The following is a 24,698-nucleotide window of genomic DNA, read 5'->3' on the forward strand; positions in this document are numbered from 1 at the left end:
GGGGGGCTAGCACCTGGGGGGGCGGGGTCTAGCACCTGGGGGAGGGGGGAGGGGGGCTAGCACCTTGGGAGCTGGGAGTGGCTAGCACCTGGAGGGGTGGGGGGGTCTAGCACCTGGGGAGGGCTAGCACCTGGGGGCGGGGGTCCTAGCACCTGGGGGCGGGGGTCCTAGCACCTGGGGGGCGCGGGGGACGAGCGCGGTGACCCCGGGTGGGGTTGGGGCGGGGCGGGGGTGATCCCGGCGGCTCCCCGGCCGCGGCGCCCCGACGGGCCAGGTCAGCGGGGGGCGCGGGCCCAGCGGGCTTGGGGCGCCCCCTCCTGCCCCCGCCCCCAGGTGCGCCTCCGCCCCCGGACGGCTTTCCGGCCCCGAGCGCCCGGGCTCAGTCTCCACCCCGGAGTGGGGCGGGTCCGTCCGGGGTCACACCCGCTCCCGGGCCGCCTGGGCGGGGTCCGCGCGGCCGCAGGGCTCGAGCGCAGCCGGAGTCCGCAGCCGCGGTAAGGGCGCCTGGCGGGGCCGGGGGGCCTGGAGGGTGCGGGCGCGGGTGCGGGTGGGGCGCGGGCGGCCTGCGGGCGGGGTGCTCGAGGTGGCGGGCGCGGGGTGCTCGCGGGGCCCGGGTGCGCCCAGAGGGTCCCGCCCGCCCCGTCGGGGAGGAGCAGCCACAGCCGGGCGCAGGCTCGGGGGTAACGGAAGCGGCTGAGGCCCCAGCCCCGCAGCTGGCTCGGCCCGAGACCCAGGTTGCCCCGGTGAGTCTCTCTTTTCCCCTTTTAAGAAAGCTGCTCCCTCCTGCTGGTCTCCGGCCCTTCCCTCCCCGCCTCCGGCCTGGCCCCGAGTCCTCCCCCTCCATCCCCTCCATCCCCTCCACCCCCCTCCAGCCCCCTCCAGCCCCCTCCATCCCCCACCCTCTCCACTCCCTCCACTCCCTCCACCCCCTCACCCCTCCACTCCCTCCACCCCCTCACCCCTCCATCCCCCACACCTAGGAGTCCCACTCCGGTCACCACCTCCACCACCTGAACCTGCCACTCGCCATAGCCCCGGCTCCCCCTTGGGTCAGGCTCTGGGAGCCCGGGAGGCTGAGCTGCAGCAGGAACCCCCCCGCAGTTCCGACAGGGTCCCCTGAGCTCCAGAAGGGACAGGGTCCCCCTCCAAGTTACACATCCCCGTCCTCTGTAGGTTGTAGGCAACCCTGGTGATGGCCAGACCCTAGCTCTTCAGTTGCAGGGATTTGAGAGGACAGACAGGTGGCAGAGGGAACAGGAGTGACATGGGCCCTCGCGGTCACCCAACACCTGCTTCATTGCCGGAGCCCAGCCCTCCCTGGGCAATGCCGGATCTCTGTTGTTTTGGGGAAACGCAGGCACACAGAACTTTCCATCAAGGGCCTCTAAGAACTTCCCTCCTAAATAGTCTTACATTTGGTTTTAGGGATAATTTTTCTCTGAAAGCAAGTTAGAGAGTAACACGCACGGTCAAGTCAAATCACAGCGGCCCTCCGCATCTGAAGGGTGAGCCTCCGGGTTGTCCTCGGACTCCCGTCCTTTGGGCCTGTGTGTCTGTCCAGCCCCTCCCTCGTTTTCCCCACCTGGGTCCTCGGCTTGTCCACTAAGCCCCATGTTCTGCAGGAGCAGGTGCTACGCTCTGCCCACTGCCGGGAACAGCTGAGGCTTTACTGTAAACCAGGGGCCGTGCTGTCAATTTGACCGAGATATTTGAGATTAAAAACACTTTTTATGCTAAAACAATCATATATTTTGGAGTAGAATTCAAAATCTATACCTTAAAAAAAGATTTATTTATTTGACAGAGAGAGAAGTACAAGCAGGGGGAGAGGGAGAGGGAGAAGCAGGCTCCCCGCCGAGCAGGGAGCCAGATGCGGGTGCTGGGATGCTCCATCCTGGGACCCTGGGGTCATGACCTGAGCCGAAGGCAGACGCTTAACCCACTGAGTCACCTGCCCCCCCCCCAAATTTATACCTTTTTAATATAAAACAAGAAACTTTTTTTGCTGGGGTTTTGGGCTTTGCTTTGCCCCCCACGTAGCCCCTGAGGGTTTGCTTTCACTGCAAGTAGTGTGATGGGTGCTGCTGTGTCCTACCTGGAGGGATCGGATTAGTGGTCGTCCTTGGTTACTCATTTACTCTTTATTTCAACTTGAGGTGGGGTTCCTAACCTTGTTTTACAGACGAGGTGGGCCTGGGGACACTTGTCAATGGTCCTAAATTCTTGAGGGGTTGGCATGTGGACAGGAGAATGAACTCCTCGTGGTGTCGGGCAGGGCCGGGGTGGATGGCAGGCTCCACTGAACGTGAGTTGTGGCTTTCGAGTCCCCTGGGCTGGGTGCACTTGGGATGGAGAGCTTTCCGAGCAGAGGTGTCTGGGCAGGGGTGTAGTCCCTTTGGCTGGGCCTGTGAAGGTAGAAGGTCAAACTGGGATGACCTCTAAGGGCGTAGCTTCCTTACTTCGGGGTACATCGGGATTCCTCAGGAAGCTTGCACGGCGTGCAGACCCTTGCCCACTCCCCAGAATCTCACCCTGTATGACAGGGTTGGGCCCAGGAGAATGCATGTGTAATCGGTTCCCCGGATGATTGTGATTTGGATGTTTCCCGGCCCTTGCTTTGAGTCAAGGAAGCTTCAGAAACACTTACATGAGCGTATGCACGCTTGGTAAATTGCTTAGAGCCTTAACAAAGACACGGGACCTCAGGGAACGTAGGCGTGTCGTCCTGCTGCAAATTATAAATAATGCGGTAAAAGCTGATGCCGTCCCCATTGTCAGGGACAGCTCTTTATTATACCTGTCACATCGGATTCACCCCGTAGTTTTACGTTGCTTGACCCCCCCCAGACCGAATAGAGGGTCTAAAGTAAAAGGGTTTCATTTTTAGACTTCACGGGACCTGGGATGGGTTGCTGTGTCAGGAATAACGGACCTAGGAATTTGGCATTTCAAAGCCCCGTTGCTTGTTTTGAGCTTGTGAGTGTGTCTGAGCTGGACTAAGGGCCTCGGCTGTGGGAACCTGACCCACCACCTTTGAACAGTTCTTTTTAAAGGTTTGAGATGGGTCCCCCGGGGGCTCAGCGGTGGAGCGCCTGCCTTGGGCTCAGGTAGTGACCCCGGGTCCCGGGGGTCCCGGGATCGAGTCCTGCGTCCCCGAAGGGAGCCTGCTTCTCCCCCTGCCCGTGTCTCCACCTCTCTGTGTCTCTCATGAATAAAATAAACACAAAGATTTTAAAAGATATCAAGGATTTTTAAAAGATTTCATTTATTTGACACGGGGGGGGGGGTTGCGAGGGAGAGGGAGAAGCAGGCCCCTGACCCAGGGCGCCCCGACCCGCCTGCACCTGCACCGAGGCCCCCAGCGCCAGCTCCTCGAGCCGGGGCCCTGGCCTAGCGCGTCGCGTGTCACCCCGAGGGCTGAAGGAATGTGTGCAAACCGAGGCCCGCACCTGAGCTCAACCTGTACAAAACGAGCCCCTTGTGCAGGTGAACTCCCTCCACCCAGGGCTTCCGGACTCCAGCTCTAGAGGAGGGCGCCCCTAGAAAAAACCCTCCGCAGGTGATTGTTGTGCACAGTGAAATTCGAGACCTTTCCCTGGGTATCACGTTAGGTGCTTTATGGTCTGTATGGTAATTAGGATCGGTTGCAGCCACAGTGTGCTGACGTCATCCAAGGCCAAAGAAAGAAGGAAGTTGGCAGAGGTTAGTGCGGGGGCGTCTTTCTTCCAAAGCCTCTTGGTGGGTTTGTTCTTGTCTCTGACCCTGAAGGGGGTCACTTGGCCACTTGGAAGCCGTTAGCTGCCGTTGGAATGGGGTTGCCTTGGACCCATCGTTATTTCTTCCCGGGATGAGGCCTACCCTCGCGGTCTTCCGAGCCCGACCCCTGCACGCGCAGGTTCTCTTAATGCGGAGGGAAGGTGGGGCGAGGGCAGCGGAGCCCGTCCTGTCCGGAGCCCTGCAGTGGTCCCTCCCCGTCAAGTCAGGCCAAATTAAGTGACTGTGTCGGGGGGCTAAGTCTGCAGGCCAGAGCCGAGCCTGGATTTTGGCCCTTGTCTGGGATTTGCAGGCCGCCTTGTCCCGCACGGGTGGCCTCCGTCGGGCCCCTGGCGGCAGGGGGCCCGGCCCGGGAGTTCAGAGGGTCCCGCACACGGAGCAGCGCCGCGCAGCTCTGCCCGGAGTGATGCATGTTTGCAGCGAGGGCTTTGAGAACTCCACTATTGATTTTATTATTTTTATAACATTTTAAAAAATTTTATGTATTTATTCATGAGACACAGAGAGAGGCAGACGCAGGCAGAGGGAGGAGCAGGCTCCCTGCGGCCGATGCGGGACTCGATCCCCTGACCCCGGGGTCACGGCCTGGGCCCAAGGCGGCCGCTCGGCCGCTGAGCCCCCAGGGGCCCCAGGAGTGTGCACTTGCACCCAGCGCCCAGCGTGTGTGACGGCGTGCAAACCACCGTCTCCCAACAGCGAACCGCGTGAACGTCTTTTAGGGTGAAGTACCGGAAGGTCGAGCGCAGTTGTGCGCCCGGCGCCCCCGCGCCTCCCACTTCTCCAGCTCCTGATGCGGGTGCCAGGCCCGGCCGCCCCGGGGCTCCGCGGGTCGCCCGGAGCTGAGAGGGGAGGCGACACCCCCGGCCCCCCAGGCCACGCGGGGCTGTGGAACAACCCACGCCCGTGCGCCCCCCGAGGGGCCCACAGCCGAGTCCGGAGCCGAGGTGAGGGAGGCAGGCGAGGATGGGAGCCGGCTCGGGGGCTCCGGGGCTCTGGGCCCGTCGAAGAGTTCTGGAATCGGAGGCTGGGGGTGGGTGCTGACCCGGGAACGCGGTCACTGCCCCGACTGAGCTGCCCGGCCTTGGTTTCGCCTCGGGTTGTGGTCTCAGGGCCCCAGGGGCCTGGGTTCGAGCCGGCATCGGCTGCTCCTCACCCTCTCTCTGTCTCTGCCCCCTCCTGCTCGTGCGCGCTCGCTCTCTCTCTCTCTCTCTCTCAAATAAATCTTTAAAAAATGCCATTGAATTATATGCTTAAAACTGGTTAAAATGGTAAACATCGTCATGTGTATCTTATCACAATTTTCTCTAAAAATGTGCCTTCTCTACTCTTCGGTCTCCGGGTGGGTGCCGGAGCGTCCTTGCATCAGCCTATTAGCAGTAACTGTGACATTTTCAGGGGTTTTGTGACCTGATTCAATTCACTTATATGAACTTAGCAATAAATAAATTATATTAAAATATGTCTCTAAATAAGTTATATTTAAAGTAACATCACTTCCTAATTATTTTACTACCTTTCATTATCCTGAATGCTCTTGTGGTTACTCATGCCTGTTTTGTCTTGAAATACTGCCTACCTAGTCCTAGTTCTAGGTTCAGTGACATCACATTGTGATTTGAAATCAGTCACGTTGCAAATATTCATGCCAAAGAAATGGCTGCACAGCAGGGTTTTCTTTCTCTGGAGAGTCAGCTGTTAAGTTTATCCCCAAAATGTCGCCTGACCACGTGCTATTGGTGGGTCAGGGTTGAAGTAAGTTTGTAGGAATGAAGTTCCAGCTACTTGGGATCTTCCGGGGAACTTGCTTACGTTGAATTCTAGCCCTTTCCAAACAGCCGGGCGGTTGGGTATTTTGGGTGCCTAGGGAACAAGAGGGTGAGGCCAAGTTTAGTGGGTGGGAAACAAAATGAGTCATAGAGTAAATGAGTTACTCTAACATCCCGGGTGAGATTTTCCTCAACTGGAACGTGAAGACGGGCGGGGGAGACACTAGTAGAAATAAAATCAAGTGATTGCTCTCAAAATGGGAAAGAGATGCTTTTAAAGAAAGTTTTTATTATGGACATTTTCCAACATATGCTCAAGTGAGGGAATAGTTAAAATGAACCTCTATGTATTTATCTCTCAGCTCCACAGTGATCAATATTTCACCAAAAAAGAGACTTTCCAACTATTGAAGTGATAAGAAGGAGGAGTACAAAGGAAAAGATGGCCAGATATGATTCAAAATGTTTCTTACAAATCTTGGCTGTACTGAATTAAAAGGATAATATTAAATTGGTAAAATACTTAATAATACACCTTAGATATAAGATACTAAATTTTATAATATAGGAATAATTTCTATAAATTTTAGGAAAGCACCAAGATGCTAAAAATGGGTGAAAAATGCAGATAATACACAAAGGAGGATATGGATATGAGTTGAGAAAAGGAAAAGTCAGTGTTCCTACTTTAATTTCAAAAAAGGAAGTTAAACCAATAATAAGATTTAGTTTTTTTTTTTTAATTTTTTTTTTTTATTTTTTTTTATTTATTTATGATAGTCACAGAGAGAGAGAGAGAGAGAGGCAGAGACACAGGCAGAGGGAGAAGCAGGCTCCATGCACCGGGAGCCTGACGTGGGATTCGATCCCGGGTCTCCAGGATCGCGCCCTGGGCCAAAGGCAGGCGCTAAACCACTGTGCCACCCAGGGATCCCAATAATAAGATTTAGTATTACACCCAAATGTTATGTTATAAAGAAATAAATAAAGCAAGCAAGCTTATGGCTTGGCTGGGCCTTGGACGTCCTTGTAAATTTGGAGGACAACTGGAAATATTCAGAAGTATCAGATATCACAAGAAATACAGCAAAAAAAAAAAAAAGAATAAAATATCTTACAAAGCAAATTGTAGAGATTGTAGCCATGGCCTTTAAAAACCTGAACAACCAAAAAAGAAGATAAATAAGTAAATTTTAAAAAACCCTAAGCAAGCAATAATAGTGAATAAATTTTAACATATCATGTCATGAAAGAGTGTAATTCAGTAAAGGGATCTAGATGGTGATTGCGTGGAGCACAAAAAATGAAGAGGAAAGAATACAGCACAAAATCATCTACACACTGTGACTACAACCAAAAGATTGGCACAAATAGAAATAACAGTAGGTGCATAAAGTCGATTAATTTACAAAATAAAATGAAAGAAATAGGGGATTGCCTAAGGTTTCAGTCCCTACGATTCTCTGAAAGTTCATTGTTTCCTTTCATAGGCAGTGGAAAGATTCATAATTTTTAGCATTGCAACGGAAATTTTTTCCTCTACCCACATTCTGCTTGTTAAGAAACAAGTTTATCAGATCACACAATTTAATAACAGCTGGAGGGAAGGAGAGGTTAACAGTAGGGGGTAAAGGTAGCACTAACTGTCCTGTTACCACCATAAAAACCCTGAGGTTGCTAAAACAGAAAATAAAATCATAATAAATAACCCAATAATAAGTTTTACTGTATAAATTAAATTACAACTTAATTTGAATTTACCAGACTTAAATTTCTGTTGCTATATTCCGTTGCTGAAACAAAACTGTAACGAGTAAGCCAAGTAACTTTTGGCCATGTACATCGATGATGTTTGATATTAAAAAATGAATAAAGGTTATTTTTAAAAAGCTAACCCATATTTTCTGTTTTATCCTTCCTGTGATATTTCCTGAGGTGGTAATACTAAATTTTTTATGATCTCTGCAGATAGACTCCATTTCTTCTAGCGCGATTCCTGCTGGAGGACTCTATTTTTATGAATATAAAACAAAACAAAAAAACCCACAGAAACAGTACAGTTGAAACCAAACAGTAGCGAAAAGAATGCTATTTAGATACGAATTTGGTAAGCCTTCTTAAATGCATGTGTTTGTTTTACAAAATCTAAGATGCCTCATCACTTGATTCCAGTAAAAGGAGGGAGGGGATCCCTGGGTGGCTCAGCGGTTTAGCGCCCAGGGTGTGACCCGGGGTCCCGGGATCGAGTCCCACGTCGGGCTCCCTGCACGGAGCCTGCTTCTCCCTCTGCCTGTGTCTCTGCCTCTCTCTCTGTGTCTCTGTGTGTCTCTCATGAATAAGTAAATAAAACCATTAAAAAAATAAAAGGAGGGAAGGGATGGTCAGAGGAAATTAACCTGGGCCGTGATGTGCCGAGTACAGAACATCTAAGCCAAAGTCTTTAGTCTCAAAGGATTTCTTGGGGTTGCCACGTTCGTCCTCCCCCCCTGTGCTGAAGGCCTCATTGCTTCACCAGAATAGTGAGGGCGCCGCTAGTTCCCTGAACCTTGCTTCTGAACAATTAAGTGGGTTATTTTCAGGAATGGACTTTCCCCCTGAATATTCCGAGGCCTTATTCCTTTTACCTTCTTCTCTAGCATTTTGTCCTGGGCTACTTTAGGGTTTTCTTTCTTCATTTAACAAATGGGGAAATGAAGGTACTAAGTGGATGAACAAAAATTTTTTGTGGGATTTAAAAGATACCATCTGGGGGCACTTGGGCGGCTCAGGTCGTGATCCCTGGATCCGGGGATGGAGCCCACACCTCGGGCTCCCTGCCCAGCGGGGAGCCTGCTTCCCCCTCTGCTCCCTGCCCCGGCTCTCCTTCGCTATTTCTGTCTCTATTTATAAATAAGCTAAATCTTTTTTAAGAAATAAAAGAGAAATCATCTGGTCATTCATGTAAAGTGTTGCGCACACTGACACGTAACAGAATAGGCGCTCGATCATAGCTACGCTCAGTACTGTCGGACAAGCCCAGGGTGTCCGGAGCGTGGTCTGCAGTACCAAGGGCGAGGCACACGGACTCGTTCCAATTATCTGGTGGTCACATTCGAAGAAGTCAAAAGAGACAGGCGAAATGAACCTTAATGATAAACTTTACACTCTTCACAGTGGACCCAAAGTAGTATCATTCCAACGTCTAATCAATAGGAAGAAATCCTGAGCTGTTTTCTAGTCTTCGAGCCGAGTCCTAACAGTCGGGTGTGAGTGTTTTACACTGACAGGACATCTGAATCTGAATTTCCACCAGAAACGTTTGATTTGTATTTAGATTTCCTAAGAGTCACCTTTGACGGAGATTCACACACCCAAATTATTTTAAACATACTTAGTTTTCCCGTATCTGACATGAGCACCAAAAGATAATTTTACTTTAATATTTGCGTCCACATCGAAAAAGCTGGTTCATCTTTTTTAGGAGCCTTGATTTGATCGTATCATACTTTTTTATTTACTTATCTTAAAGATTTTATTTATTTATGTATTCGCGGGAGACCAGAGGGAGAGGCAGAAGGAGAAGCGGGGTCCTCACGGGGAGCCCGAGGCGGGCCTCGATCCCGGGATCCTGGGTTCACGGCCTGGGCCGAGGGCGGTCGCCCCACCGCTGAGCCCCCGGGCCCGGTCCTACTGGTTTCCATAGAGGCCGTGCCCTCTTCCATCCCTGCCGGCGGTACTCGAGTGTTCCCCTCCTTGCACATCTTCACCAACACTATTATTTCCTCGAAGTAGGCGTCCGGTGGGTGTGAGGAGAGTGTAACCCGTTCGGACGGAGCCTATAACCGGTGTGCGGCCGCGCCAGCCGGAGGGCGTCCCTGCAGCGCCCGGAGCCCCGTCGAGCCCCCGCAGCTGCCCCCGCGGCCTCCTGACCCAGCACCCGGTCGGGCCGGCTGTGCAAGCGGCCGCTTCCCGCCAGGGCCCCCGGGCAGCCTGCTCCGGCTTCGCCCTCACCCGCTTGCTGAAGACGGGAAGACGCGAGCGCATCCCGCTCGGGGGACACGTACCGGTTGGCAGGTTTAGTCCTTGTTCCTCTGAAGGCTCCTCGTGCTGTCACCTGCCTGTTCGCACACGTGCGTTGGCGCGATAGGACACAAAGGCCTCCAGGGTCGCGTAGACGTGTGCAAAAGCAGCTCCGGCCGCCTCCGACTGGGTGACCTCGGGCACCGGCCGCCTCCCACTGGGTGACCTCGGGCACCGGCCGCCTCCCACTGGGTGACCTCGGGCACCGGCCGCCTCCGACTGAGTGACCTCGGGCACCGCGTGGGACCGTGGTCGGCGCCGGGCCTCGTGGGCCAGACGGGGAAGGAGCAGGACGCCCGCGGGTGCAGGGTGCTCCGTGCAAGCAGGTGTCCCGGCCAGCTTCTCGGCCGCCCGAGGGAGGGGGACAGGCTGCGGGCCCCCCGGACGGCCTCGCGGAGTCCCGGCCGCGGCAGCAGGCTGAGCGCGGGCACCGCGGGCGGCCTGCGGGGCTGGTCTGGCTCGGCAGCCTGCTGCTGGCCACGGCGGGGCCTTCTCCGCGGGGCACGGCGGCACCATCGGCCGCGGCTCCTGGCACCCAGCGGTCCCCGTCGCCTTTGCGGAATGGGCGGGCGGGCGAGTGTGCGTGGAACGTCAGTGAGCTGTCGCGTGGGCGCTGAGCGTGAGCACACCGTGAGCACTTCGGTCCCCGCCGTCCTGTGTCTGGGCCACTGGCCCCAGAGGGGGGAATCCAAGCACTTTGTCTGCAGTTAAGCAAAAGCAACAAAATAGAGCGCGGCCGCACTCGCTGAGAGGAGGGCGGAGGGCGGAGGGCGGGAGGGCCTGGGGCCTCCAGGCCCCGCGTCACCCCCGGCGCGGCTCAGCTGACCAAGAGCGTCGCTTAGGAAAACCCGAGCACGAGTCTATGCAGGCTGACCCGCAGGAGCGGGGGGACAGGCTTCAGCAGACGCCTTCCCGTGGGGACCGTGCGGTGCGCCGCCCCGGGACGTGTGTCTGGCAAGGCACGGCCGGCACCCAGAGGCGGGCACCCGGCCCCTCGCCCAGCACGCGCTCGGGCCGCCGGTTCCGTTTCTCCTGTCGTGCGGCCCAGAGTGAGCGGCCGGAGCTCGCCCGGGGCTGGTGCTGGGGACCGTCCTGCGGCTCGGGGAGCGCAGGTGAGGGCCCGGCTGCAGGGGGCCGTTGGGTCAGATGGGCCACGGGCGGGAGGGGCGCTGGCCGCTTGCACCTCTCCCCTCCCGCCCTGGGACACAGCATCCCGGGTGGGGGGCCGCTCCGACGGACTTTGCTGCCTGTGGGGGCGACAGAGGAGGGGGAGCTTTAAAATTGTATGTCGGGGCTCCCGGGAGGCTCAGCAGGTCGAGCGTCTGCCTTCGCCTCAGGTCATGGTCCCGGGTCCTGGGATCGAGCCCCACGTTGGGCTCCGCTCTCCTGCTGCTGCTCCCCCCGCTTGTGCCCGCTCTCGATCGCTCTCCATCAAATAGATGAAGAGAATCTTTAAAAAAATAAAATAAAATCACTTGTGGATTGAAATTATTGTCCCCCACAATACTGCGAAGCGGTGGCTAAAATTTGGACAAAGGACTGTCACTAAGTCGTTTGCCCGCTATTGGGTAGGAAGAGATCCGTCCCGAAGATTCTTAGCGGGCCGCCTTGCCGGTTTGTCGGCCTCCCCTTAGCGTGCACGCTTTGCCTTTGAGGAAGTGTCTCAAAATGCTTATTTCTGGGGCATCCTCGGGGGGCTCAGCAATCTAGCGCCACCTTCGGCCCAGGGCACGATCCTGGAGATCCAGGATCGAGTCCCACATCGGGCTCCCTGCATGGAGCCTGCTTCTCCCTCTGCCTGGGTCTCTGCCTCTCTCTGTGTCTCTCGAATAAATAAATTTTAAAAACCCAGCTAAACAACAAAATGCTTATTTCTTCCAGACTCAAACCCCATCCGGGCAACAACCTTCCTTTACTTTTAGAAGGATCTAAGTTCCAAGGACAAAGGGGTGCATTCACTTCCCGATTCCACAGGGTTTGGAAAGCCCTTCAAAGCCAGCGCCTTGGGCGGGGCCCCGGGCACACCCTCCGCAACCCCGCGGACGACTGTATATGTGTCAGGCTGTGGGGTGTAAACTGAAACCAAGGGCCAGGGACAGCCGGGGAGGGACTCCGTCACGTGTGAACTCCGGGGGAGACGCGGAGAGCGGCGCCTCCAGGACCGCAGATCCCTCGGTAAGGGCCCGGCTGCGCCGCCTGGGCCTGGGGCGACCTGGTGACGGAGTGGAGGCCACCCGGGCTGTGGGCTGGCGGGGGCTGGCGGGGGCCGTCCGCGTCCCAGGCACTGGCGGGGGCTCCACCTGCCCCCCGCGAGCAGCGCCCCGGGAGGACGCCTGGTCCCCGCACTCTAGGTGGGTCAGGCCCCGGGGTGGCGCTGGGGACAGGCTCCCCCCCCCTTGGCACACACCCCCGATTGCCGACACCTGCAGCTGAAGCCGTGCCGGGGCTTGGAGGACGGGCCCTGCGGCAGCCGACTCCAGACCAGGGCGGGCGTGGCCGTCGTGGAATCAGAGCAGGGGGTGACCCTGGGCCGGCCGGGCCACCGTCTCCTGGGGGCTGCGCCCGATGGACCGATGGACCGTCCAGGTGTCGCCTGTGGCGCAACCCTGCTTCAAACCCGCTCGTCGCTTCGGGGCCGCCCCCAGGTCAGGGGCGGGTCCTTCTCCCTGAAATGAATTTGCGTGGCTTTGTTTGGAGGGCGCTTCCCTGATTTCACTAGTCTGATGCTCAGGAAACCATCTAATTTGCCTATTTTCCAAATTCCGGGAGAGTGGGGAGGAACCCGGCACGCTGCTGCCTGCACGGCAGCCGCTCAAGTAGTGCTCGGGATTGGACGGCCTTGATCCATCCGTGTGTCTGCTGTGAGGACGGTGGAAACCCGGTGCTGGGGGCGCCCGGGGGCTCCCCGGGACAGCATCTGCCTTTGGCCCAGGCCATGACCCTGGGTCCTGGGTTGAGTCCCGCATCGGGCGCCCTGCAGGGAGCCTGCTTCTCCCCCTGCCTGGGGGTCTCCACCTCTCTCTCTGGGTCTCTCAGGAATAAATAAAATCTTAAAAAAATAATTTTCAGGAGCCCTATTGTGAACCCCAGTTGTAGAGTCCAGATCCCATAAAGCAGGTGCAGCTTCCTATCCATAGACTGGGTAACCCTTGGATCTTGGGGGGCATCACTAACACATGGCTCCCTCTCTCCGTGGTGAAGAGCCCCGGAGCATTTAAGGTAATTCGAGCCGCAGGCCCAAGCCCGAGTGGGTTTGCCCTTTTCCTAAAGCCGTGGCACGGTTACTCATTATTTTGCCCCACCTGCAAGTGGCCAAGAAGCTTCTACAAGCCCGGCACAAAGTCTGGGTCACTGTGATCCCGGCGACGTCGTTCGGCCTGTGGGCTGGTAGGCCGGCCTCCAGACAGGAGCATGGACGGACCAAGGGAGCGGGGCCCAGGAGGGGCCCCCAGAAAGAGTCCCGGCTCCTCGGGCTGCAGGGCAACGTGGAAGGACCTTGAGGTCGAGCTCCCGGAAGAAGGGCCCGGCATTCTTTGGGAGCCCACGGTCTAAGAAGAGGCCTGGGGCGATCCCACAGCGGGGGGTGGTCTGAGGAACCCCTTCCCTCCGTGCTGGGAGCGACTCGCCCCTCAGCAGGTGCCAGACACCGCGCCAGGAAGCGTGAGTGTGGGGTAACGTTACATGTTAATACCCAATGGAAGAATCAAGGGGTAGCATTTCCAGCATTCATGTCTAGAATTTTTTTTTTTAAGATTTAATTTATTTTCTCATGAGATACACAGAGAGAGGGGCAGAGACCCAGGCAGAGGGAGAAGCAGGCTCCTGCAGGGAGCCCGATGCGGGACTCGATCCCAGGACCCTGGGGTCACGCCCTGAGCCAAAGGCAGATGCTCAACCGCTGAGCCCCCCGGGTGTCCCCATTTCTAGAATCTACTGAGAAACTCATTTGGTGCTGGTAAGTAACGACTACCCGACAGCTGTCTCTTGATCAGTGGACTTAGGCGGCGGGCTGTCCCGTCTGGTAAATGTACCCCGTGTTCACGCAGGATACATTTTTTCCCCTTTAGTAAGTTATTTCTAGCTCATTGAATAATGACGCTCAGTATTTCCAGAAGGTTTTGCTCAAGCATTTTTTTCTACTTCTTGATGTGGTCAAAGGATTGGCAGTATTTCTACTAAAGGCCGGCTTTTTGGGGGGAGGAGTTTTCCTTCCCGGCCTCCTTACATGTTGTCATCCGCAGCGGGTCCCCCGTATCCAGGGTGTGTGTTCCAGGAACCCCGACGGGTGCCCGGAACCGCAGGTGGCCTGGAACGGCGCACGAGCTGCTTTGTCCCGTACAGACGTACCTGTGGGAAAGTCTGATTGGTGAACTAGTAGGAGATTAACAACAAGAACAGATAATAAGTCTAAGGATATTCTGTAATAAAAGTCATAAAAATGGGGTCTCCCTCTCTCGAGACCCCTTGTGATGCTGTAGTCTCCCTTCTTATGACGATGAAGGGAGGGTAATGGGGTGCCACGTGGCGGAGTGAGCTGGGGGACGTGGGCGTTGGGAGCAGCTTTAGTCTCCTTTGACCTGGTGTCAGGAGGAGGACCACCTGCTTCGGGATCGCAGTTGACTGAGACCACAGATGATGGAGGGTCACCACATTCCAAAGCGATGGAGAAACCAATGTCTTACCTTAGTCATTCTAGAATTTTCCTTCCTCGAGTGGAAAGCACAGTGAAGGGAGACTTTGCTCCGCAGAGCGCATCCGCAGGCTCCGTCGGACTGCCAGGGAAGGTGGCGCCCCTGAGCCCTCCCAGGACGGGGCTGGGCCCAGAGCGAGTGGCCGCTGCATCTCCGGGAGCCCGGCTCTCGGCTCCCCACGCATCGGGCCACGGGGAGCAGCCCTTGGGGCTCAGTGGTGGCCCGGCCAGCGCGTGGACACCAGGCGGGCTCGGCGGGAGGGGCCCTGAGGCTGCTGCGGGCTGCCCTGGCTCTGGATGCTCCTTGGGACACCAGGGAGCCCACGGAAGGTGCGGGACGGGAGCGGGCCCCGCGGGACCGGGTGCCCCCCGAGGCCGGCCGCCGCCAGCCCAGAGCCCCGGCCGAGACGCCCGCACACCGGACCGAGCAGCCTCGCTGCGGGGACAGAGCGGGGGCCGAGCGCGCAGCGGCTGGGGGTGGCCGGGCGGTGGCCGGGCCGCGGAGCCCACGCCGTCCCTCCCTGGGGCCTCGGCCTCCTGTCCCCTCGGGGGACGCGCGTCTGCAGAGCAGCGGGGACGGTGTCCGCGGCAGCCTCCCTGTTACCCACCTGGCCTCGGTGCCTTCGGCGATCCATGGGGCTGGCCTGCGGGGACGGCGCTGGCTTTCCCTGGTGACCCACCTTTGAGCAAACCACAAGTCGCCGTGGTCAGCGATTTTAGCGACGCATCGCTCATCGCGGAAACCGCCCCTCTGCTTTTTTCACAGAGCAGCTTCTGGACTGCGACTGTGACCGGGACGTGGAGCCCGCGGAGCCGCCATGGTAAGTGCAGGGGCACCTGGCCCACCTGCTGCCCCGCCGAGGGTGCAGGGCGCCTCCCCACCTGCCGCCCCGCCGAGGGTGCAGGGCGCCTCCCCACCTGCCGCCCCGCCGAGGGTGCAGGGCGCCTCCCCACCTGCCGCCCCGCCGAGGGTGCAGGGCGCCTCCCCACCTGCTGCCCCGCCGAGGGTGCAGGATGTGTACTCAGGGCCAGTGGACCTTGCAGAGCGCTGTTTCCTCAATAGAGAGGAGAGAGGAGGGAAGTGAAAAGGGCCTGCCTGCCTCCCTCTCTCCCTCCCTCACTTCCTAACTTTCTTTCAGTCAACCACCGTTTTAATTTCTTCCCAGGACAGGAAGTCACTTGACCCTGAAAATTTACTCAAAAGCAGAACCCTTTGAATCCTTCTTCCAACATCCTGAGATACAAAAAGGAGTCGTAGTTTTCTCATCCCAGGAGCTCCTGTGTGTTCACTGTACAAACTGCAGGCACATGAAAAGGAAAAACGAAAAATCCCCCAGGCCCACCTGCAGGACACAAGTCCACCCACACCTTGGTGCGACACCACCGCAGGCTCATGGGGAGGGGTGCGGGTCAGCGGGCAGGCTCGCCACCTGCCTCCTGTTTGGGGCGTGAGCGGCCCCTCGGGGCTGCACTAGCGGATCTTTGGGGCGGGCTGGGAGTTGGAGCCTGGAGAGTTTCACAGAGTCCGGTCTTGAGCGGAAGCTGCGCCTCCTCCAGCTCTCCCCGCGGTGGCCGTCTCCTCCCCTCCTCCCGCCCAAATAAGGTATCTGGACACACAGGTGATCCTGACCCCCGGCCCCTGGAAGGAGTAGTAGACATACGGAGATCCACCAGCTCTAACTGGCCTCCTCTAGGAACGGGGAGGACAATGACTAATATACCCTTAACATCGTTTTACCTTAGACATTCTAGAATTTTCTTCATCATCCATGACAGTCAAAACCTCACTCATCTCTGCCCTAAATCTCCGTGCTTTGTTTTACAATTCGTTTCTTCTTGATTCTCCCTGGACACAGAACATTTATTCAGAAATGTCTACAGGGTCCCAACCTTGTGCCAGATGTGGTACTTGGCCCTGGGGACTCCAAATTAATGGGACAGTCTTCCTGCCTGCAGCAAGCTCACATAGGAAGCCTGTGGCCCAGGGACCCTTTACTGTGCTGTCCACTCGAGGAAGGTGACCTCAGTTGCTCTCATCTTTCCTCCTAGTACCTGTTTCTCCATCATCACTGATATTTGTTGGACAGATAAAGGACATTTTTATTTTTTTATTCTTATTTTTTTTTAAAGGACGTTTTTAAAGGTTAGGAAAAACACACAATAGTCGCAATATTGTAATTCCCAATTGTTTTCCATCATTTTATTTTATTTATTTTATTTTTTTTAAGTTTTATTTATTTGTTTGAGAGACCGAGTGAGAGAGAGCATGAGCAGGGGGCCAGGGGGAGTAGAGGGAGAGAGAGCAGCAGACTCCCCACTGAGCAGGGAGCCCCAAGCAGGGCTTAATCCCAGGACCCTGGGACCATGACGTGGGCCAAAGGCAGATGCTCAACCACTGAGCCACCCAGGTGCCCTCCCACTATTTAGATCTTTTTTTTTTTTTTTTTAAGATTTATTTATTTATTTATGACAGACACACACAGAGAGAGAGGCAGAGACACAGGCATAGGGAGAACCAGGCTCCACGCACGGACCCTGATGCGGGACTCGATCCTGGATCTCCAGGATCACACCCTAGGCCCCAGGTGGCGCTAAACCGCTGGGCCACCTGGGCTGCCCACTTTTTAGATCTTTTTAAAATTTTAATTTGGGATCCCTGGGTGGCGCAGCGGTTTGGCGCCTGCCTTTGGCCCAGGGCGCAATCCTGGAGACCCGGGATCGAATCCCACGTCGGGCTCCCGGTGCATGGAGCCTGCTTCTCCCTCTGCCTGTGTCTCTGCCTCTCTCTCTCTCTCTCTGTGACTATCATAAATTAAAAAAAAAAAATTTAATTTATTTTAACTTCAACTTGCCAACATGTAGCATAACACCCATGTGTTTCTTCTTTTCTACCCATTTCATGATTGGATTATTTGTTCTTTGGGTGTAGAGTTTGGTAAGTTCTTTATAGGTCTTGGACACCAGCCCTTTCTCTGATGTGTCGTTTGCAAATATCTTCTCCCATCCTGTCGGTTGTCTTTCAGTTTTGGTGACTGTTTCCTTTGCTGTGCAGATGCTTTTTATCTTGATGAAGTCCCAGTAGTTCATTATTGCCTTTGTTTCCCTTGCCTTTGGTATGTGTCTTGCCAGAAGTTGCTGTGGCCGAGGTCACAAAGGCTGTGGCCTGTGTTGTCCTTTAGGATTTTTTGTTTGTTCCTTTGGTTGGTTGGTTTTTTGTTTTCTAGGATTTTGATGGATTTCTGTCTCACATTTAGGTCTTTCATCCATGTTGAGTGTAGCTTTGAGGGTGGTGTGAGGAAGTGGCCCAGTTTCATTCTTCTGCGTGTGGCTGTTCAGTGTTCCCAGCACAGTTGAAGAGACTGTTTCTTCCAGTGGATCTTCTTTCCTGCTTTGTCAAAGATTAGTTGACTACAGAGTTGAGGGTCCATTTCTGGATTTTTCTATTCTGTTCCACTGATCTCTATGTCTGTTTTTGTGCCAGCAGCCAGCGTTCTGATTGTTATTACCGTAGATGAGTTTTGCCTGTTCCGGAACATCCTATCAACGGAGCCATAGAGTATATGGTCTTCTGCGTCTGGCTTTTTTCCCACCGAGCATTACGTTTTCGGCACTCCGTCCGCGTTGCCGTATCAGCTGTTTGTTTCCTCATGCCCTTTGATTGCTGATTGGTATTTACTGGGGAGTGTCATCAAAAAGATGTGACCAGTGACTGGCCAGGGAGCTGGACCGGGGCCGCCCGAGGCTCCTCACCCCCGCCCCCGTCTTTGGAGGATCTGCTTACCGAGGCTACAGCCCTGAGATGGCCATGCGGTGTTGAAGACAGCTGCACCGTGAACGTGACTGAGCCCGCTCAGGGCCTCTTTATAACCTGAAGATCTCGGGGCCGAGTCCAGGGATCGATTTGTCTTGCTGCTGCGTAAGACAAGCCTTGTGTCTAAGTTCCCTTTGCCGTTGTTAAAGCCGCTGCCAACCTCCCTTCAGCCTCTCCCTGCCCCCGGCCCAGGGGGGCGGTTTCGGGCGACCCGGGAAAGCTCCTGAGGGCTTGTGGACCTACCGTGTTCTAGTCTATCCTAGTCCAACTTCTGACATTTATTACCTTCCTGATTATTTTAATAACTGGATAATATTTCATCGATTATGATCCAACACCTTGTCTAGCCATTCGCTTTCGTTATTCTTTCCTGCATCCTCCCTGTTTCCTTTGTCTGCTGCTGCCACACGAAGCCTTCCTGGTACAGGATCCCTCGCTGTGCCAGGACGGATAATGGTACACTATGCCCTGGAATTTGATCAATACGCTTACCGTAGGGCTAACGGGAACAAGTTTCCTGAGCTTATCTTTTTCCTGGAAGAGAGAGTCACTGAGAATGTTCATTGATAAGCTGAAACATCTTTGCAAATGCCTCCATCGATATTTCTTGTTAGATATTAATTTTAATCCCACAATGGCATCCCTCAGCAATGCAGGTTGTGTTAAAGGTCAATGCAGTGTTTGGGAACCATCCAAAATTTTGCAATAGAGCTCAAAAGAATGCCGTGAAACATTTCACCCGGAAAGCTGTCTCATAGTGGAACCAGTGGCTGAGTTAGGCCAGGTTGGAGTTTTGACAGCACGTCACCCAGTTGCTGTTGATGCACAGTGGAAGAAAAGAATTTAGGTACCTGTATTAACTTCCTAGGGCTGCCGTAACAAAGTCTCACAAACTGGGTGGCTTAAAATAATAGGAATTTGTCTAATAGTTCGGGAGGCCAGAAATCCCAAATCAAGATGTTGGCGGGGCCAAGATCCCTCTGAAACCTGTAGGTGACACTTCCCTGCCTCTTTCTAGCTTCTGGTGGTTTGCTGGCAGTCTTAGGCATTCTTTGGCCTGCGGCTTCTTAACCCCAATCCCTGCCTTCAGGGTCATGTCCTGTTCTTCCTGTGTGTCTGTGTCTTCATGTGCTGTCTTCTTAGCAGGCCACCAACCATATTGGATTAGGGGATCCCCTTCTCCAGAATGATCTCATCTTAATGTAATTAATTACATCTGCCGTGACCCCCTTTCCCAATGAGGGTATATTCTCAGGTGCTGGGGGTTAGGACTTCAACGTGTCTTTTTGGGGGTTACACTTGACCTCTAACAGTACCCAATGGTTTCTACCTCCTTCTGTCAGGTGTATAGAGGGTGGTCTCCAAGTGCTAGATGCTGACCGCATCCAGGAGGTGAAAGCCTGGGCTTTTGGCAAACCAGGCCCACACTGTCTGGTACCCCAAGCCTTTGGATGGGCTTGATGTGGGCCCCAGTGAGCAAGGTCCATCTCACTAGAGAACTTCCCTAAGGACATAAAAATCCTCTGTTCCTTTAGATGGTCCGCATTATATCCTTGGATGAAATTAAAACACCAGAGAGCCTTAGATCTATTCTACGTTGTTTTTTCCACCTGTACAAACTCTGTCTTCTGGATTTTGCTTTGACGTTACCCCATAGGCTTACATTAAGAGGCATTATCAGTGGGACGCCTGGGAGGCTCAGCGGTTGAGCCTCTGCCTTTGGCCCAGGCCGTGATCCTGGAGGCCCGGGATCGAGTCCCGCATCGGGCTCCCTGCATGGAGCCTGCTTCTCCCTCTGCCTGTGTCTCTGCCTCTCTCCCTGTGGCCCTCATGAATAAATAAATAAAATCTTGAAAAATTACCCCCCTTTTTTTAAAGAGACATTATCAGAAATAGACAAAAGAATTTCACTCTCCTATTTATTGTGGAGATGTTGGAATCATACTTGATGATGATGATGGTGATAGCCACTGAGTGTGAATGTCTGTTTCAGTGTTTAATATTTGCTGGATTCTGTGCTAAACGCTTTGCTATCTTATTCTGCTTCATTATTACAACAACTCTGTGAGTTGATATCATTATTTTCAAAGTACAAGTGGGAAAAAGGAAGATCAGACAACCCAGCTAGGAAGGGTTGAAGCCAGGATTCAAGGCTGGGTCTGTGGCACTCCAACGTCTGTGTTCCCCCCACGAAGCTTTGCTACCTCTCCCTGGAGCCCGCTGTGTCTGCTTCACAAAGACCCACAGATGAAATTTCCCTCAATGTTAGAATTCCCTTCACAGTGATTGTGACCCCAAGAGTGATGTAACAGTGACAAAACTCTCTCCATGAATATTAGATTTTACTAGATCCTGAGCACAAGGCTATGGGTTCATTTCACCCAAGGCTGACCTAAGATGTAAAACCCTTCCCCCTTGCAGGAACACATATCCTCTCGCTCTATTTCCTCCCATCACCAGAACATCCTACCACCATTCACCAAAAAAGGCCATTATCAGAAAAGTCATGAGATACAGTCACCTACTCTGTGACCTGTGCCCTAAATGCAGCCTCGGCTGTCTCTGCCTTCCCTCAGCTTGTGAGCTCCTAGCATCCTAAAAGCACATAGCACCGGCTGTGAGCAGAGGAAGGTCTGCAGCTTGGTCTGAATTCCGTTGACATCCTGGTACCGAGCAGATCACTTAGACCCTTCACCGTGTGCAGTCTAACACCACGTTGGCAGACGCCAGACAAATTAACTACGTGAAAGGAGACGCAGAACAATTCTCGTGCCGGTCGTGACTAATTAGGTCATTTTTAACGATAAGAAAACAGAATTCAGAATATTAGAGCTAAAAGGCTCTAATCATGCTTATTAGGGTCAGATACAGAGGGAAGATGTATTTATTTATTTATTTATTTTTAATTTTTATTTATGATAGTCACAGAGAGAGAGAGAGAGGCAGAGACACAGGCAGAGGGAGAAGCAGGCTCCATGCACCGGGAGCCTGATGTGGGATTCGATCCCGGGTCTCCAGGATCGTGCCCTGGGCCAAAGGCAGGCGCCAAACCGCTGCGCCACCCAGGGACCCTGGGAAGATGTATTTAAAACCAAAGCTGGTGGGGTGTCTGGACGGCTCAGTTGGTTAGGCGTCCTGACTTTTTTTTTTTTTTAAGATTTTATTTATTTATTCATGAGAGATGCAGAGAGAGAGGCAGAGACACAGGCGGAGGGAGAAGCAGGCTCCTAGCCTTGAATCCTGGCTTCAACCCTTCCTAGCTGGGTTGTCTGTAGGGGGGTCTCCTTTTTCCCACGTGTACTTTGAAAATCGAGAAAATCGAGAAGCCCGATGTGGGACTTGATTCCAGGACCCCGGGCTCATGCCCTGAGCCGAAGGCAGGCGCTCAACCGCTGAGCCCCCAGGTGCCTCTGACTCTTGGTTTCAGCTCAGATCAGGATCTCAGGGTTGTGAGATCGAGACCCGCATCAGGCTCCGAGCTGGAGCATGGAGACTGCTTAGGATTCCAGTGATGCTCGTCGTCACCTCTGTCGTCTAGGTGCCTCTCTTCTCCTCCCACCACTTTCCCTGTTCCCCTTTGCCCACTCAGTCAGGCGTCCTTCTCCTCCATTCCACTGCAAGGGGCCTCGTCAGGGTCACCGGGAACTTCCGTGCTGCCGAATGTGACCATCCCTTCAGTGTCCTTCTCTTCCACTACTCTTGGCCGGCACTGACCGCTCCCTCCTTCCTCAGCCCCCGGACAACATGCCATCCTGGTTTTCCTTTTACTTCAAGGACTGATCTTTCTCAATCATCCTTTCTAGGGTCCTCTCTACTACCAGAGAGGCCCAGGCTTATCCTAGGACCCCTGTTCTTGAAATCACGTTCCCCCTAGGTCATGTCACCCAGTACCATCCACATGTTGATGTGTCGACTTGACCTCTACTTATATTTTATAACCAGCTGTCCTTTTGACAACTCCACTTGGGTGTTTAATGGACATCCCAAGCTTAACATTTTGAAAATAGAACTTCTAAACCTCACTCCCCATTGTGCCCCCACCCCACCACATCTGGTAGCTCTTCTCCAGTTTTCCCCATCTGGGTAAATGACACCGCTCTTCGCCTGGCTGCTCAGGGAAAAGCTTCACACTTGGTTACAAGAACCAGAGTTACACTTGGTTCTTTTCTTTCCTTACCTCCCATCCATCAGTCCATCAGCAAGTTCGGTCACCTTTGCTTCAAAACATGCCCTGACTCTGCCTGTTTCTTTGTTTCAGCTCTTTTACCCTCTTCTACATTATATCCATGGGGCTTGATCCAGATTCTCATCTGGTCCCTGCTTCTCCCTTCAGCAGCCTGAGAGATCTTTTTTTTTTTTTTTTTTTTTTTTTCTTTTTTTTTTAATTTATTTTTTATTGGTGTTCAATTTACTAACATACAGAATAACACCCAGTGCCCGTCACCCATTCACTCCCACCCCCCACCCTCCTCCCCTTCTACCACCCCTAGTTCGTTTCCCAGAGTTAGCAGTCTTTACGTTCTGTCTCCCTTTCTGATATTTCCCACACATTTCTTCTCCCTTCCCTTATTTTCCCTTTCACTATTATTTATATTCCCCAAATGAATGAGAACATATAATGTTTGTCCTTCTGAGAGATCTTTTTAATATGTAAATCAGATCACCCCCCTCATCCCCTTGCTTAAAACCTGCCCGGTGGCTTCCCAATGCACTTAGGACAGACTTAGAAACCCCTTACCCCAGTGAGGGCTGTCTTGCTCTAGCCTCAGCCCACCCCTCTGATTCTCTTTCATCCTTTTTCACTTTTGAAAATTCTATGGAGAAGTGTAAATACCTAAGAAAGTAGACTGAGTATCAAAAAGAACCCCGGTGTGCCTACTGATAATTATTAACCTATGGTCAGTCCTGTTTCTTCTTTATCTCCAACTTCCCCCCACCTGTGTTATTTTGAAGCAAATTCTGGAATCTTATCCTCTTTAACCCTGTAAACCCTGGATTTTGCGGATTACAACCCCTGTACTGTGGGTTGACATTTTCCTCTCCCTTCTATTTTCTGTAAATTGGTATTTGGCTCTAGGGGTTTGATTGGATTCAGGTTTGATTTGTTCCTTTCTTGGGACAGGGGGTGCAGGTGAGATGACTGCACAGGTGATAGTGGAACTTCCCTTACTACTGTCCTCCTTGCCCACCTCCAACTGGGGCCACACTGGCCTCCGTCCTGTCCTGCTTCTCGCATACAAGCTAGGCCCAGCCTCAGGGCCTTTGCCTTGGCTCTTTCCTCTGCCTGTAACCCGGCCACCACCACCACCCCACCCTGCAACCCCCTATCCTTGCATGGCCACCTGCTTCATGTCATTCAGATCTCAGCCTACATGTTGCTGCTCAGAGCAGCCCCTGCAGGACCTCTCTATTGGTGCCCTAGCACTTCCCACCGTTGGACACCATTTATGTATTCATTTGTTGGCTTGTTGATTGTCTCCCTCCTCCTGCACTAGAGCCTCAGCTCCATGGGAGCAAGAACCTCATCTCTCATGCTCACTGTGGTATCTAGAATAGTCTTCTGTAGCCCCAGCAGCAGCTGTGGGCTGAAGGGGATGATGACGCCGCTCACTTACATCTTCCTCTGTGTGCTCAGGCAGCCAAGGGAGGCACCGTCAAACCAGCGTCAGGATTCAGTGCCACCGAGGATGCACAGACCCTGAGGAAGGCCATGAAGGGGCTTGGTGAGTGTCCCAGCGGAGGTGAATGCTCCCTGATGTGTTGTGCGTCACAGAGTCACACAGAGGGTGTTGTGTCCACTGGCAAAAAATGAGTAGGTCTCTAAGAAAATACAGTGGGAACAAACTGGCTTTTGAGACAAATTAGATGAGAGGATATTAATCACTTTTTTTACAGAAATAACATTTAATGCACTCATTCTGGATTTCCTCATTTAAATCTGTTTTTTGTTTAAAACTCTGTTTTGCAAAAAAAAAAAAAAAAAAAAAAACTCTGTTTTGCATGAGGACATTACGAATCTACATATAAAACTTGAGCAATGTACCTGTTTTCCAGCTGGTGCAGTGTGTATATGTATAGTGCCATAGGGTTTATTTTTTATTTATTTTTAATTTTTATTTATTTATTTATGATAGTCACACACAGAGAGAGAGAGAGGCAGAGACACAGGCAGAGGGAGAAGCAGGCTCCATGCACCGGGAGCCTGACGTGGGATTCGATCCCGGGTCTCCAGGATCGCGCCCTGGGCCAAAGGCAGGCGCTAAACCGCTGCGCCACCCAGGGATCCCTGCCATAGGGCTTACAAAGCACTTTCACAAATATTATTTCGATGGGTGCGTAACATGACAGCCCAGTAATGCAGTGAAAGCAGCGACTGCTTTTGTTATTATCAGCGCATTTCATGGAATGTGAAGCTGAGACCCAGAGAAGTGAAGTCGCATAGTAAGTGGAACTGAGCCAGGGGTCACACTTGGCAGGTACGGCCTCCTGTAGGCATGTGGGCACACTGCAGGCTGCCCCGGATTATTCTCTTGCCTGTGTAGACGTTTACCCAGAGAAGTGCCCTTGGTTCATAGCTGCTATTTATAATTTCCTTGAG

The 24,698-nt window shown here is 53.5% G+C and overlaps 1 protein-coding gene across 4 annotated transcripts in view; it reads left to right on the forward strand.

Annotated features, from left to right (window-relative positions):
* Positions 1 to 390: 390 nt before the first annotated feature.
* Positions 391 to 24,698, forward strand: part of ANXA4 (annexin A4) — a 49,249-nt gene continuing 24,941 nt past the window's right edge. Inside the window, exons 1-3 of one of the 4 annotated variants that reach the window (XM_077915746.1) lie at positions 391 to 494; positions 15,056 to 15,110; positions 23,736 to 23,823. In XM_077915746.1, coding sequence (XP_077771872.1) covers positions 15,108 to 15,110; positions 23,736 to 23,823 — 91 coding nt within the window. In that variant the 5' untranslated portion in view covers positions 391 to 494; positions 15,056 to 15,107. Of the gene's footprint in view, positions 495 to 644; positions 744 to 1,481; positions 1,506 to 11,675; positions 11,775 to 15,055; positions 15,111 to 23,735; positions 23,824 to 24,698 lie in introns of those variants that run through there. The other 3 variants (XM_077915747.1, XM_077915749.1, XM_077915748.1) reach the window with 3 other exon arrangements.

Source organism: Canis aureus, chromosome 11 (assembly GCF_053574225.1).
Source record: "Canis aureus isolate CA01 chromosome 11, VMU_Caureus_v.1.0, whole genome shotgun sequence".
Taxonomy (NCBI): Eukaryota; Metazoa; Chordata; class Mammalia; order Carnivora; family Canidae; genus Canis; species Canis aureus.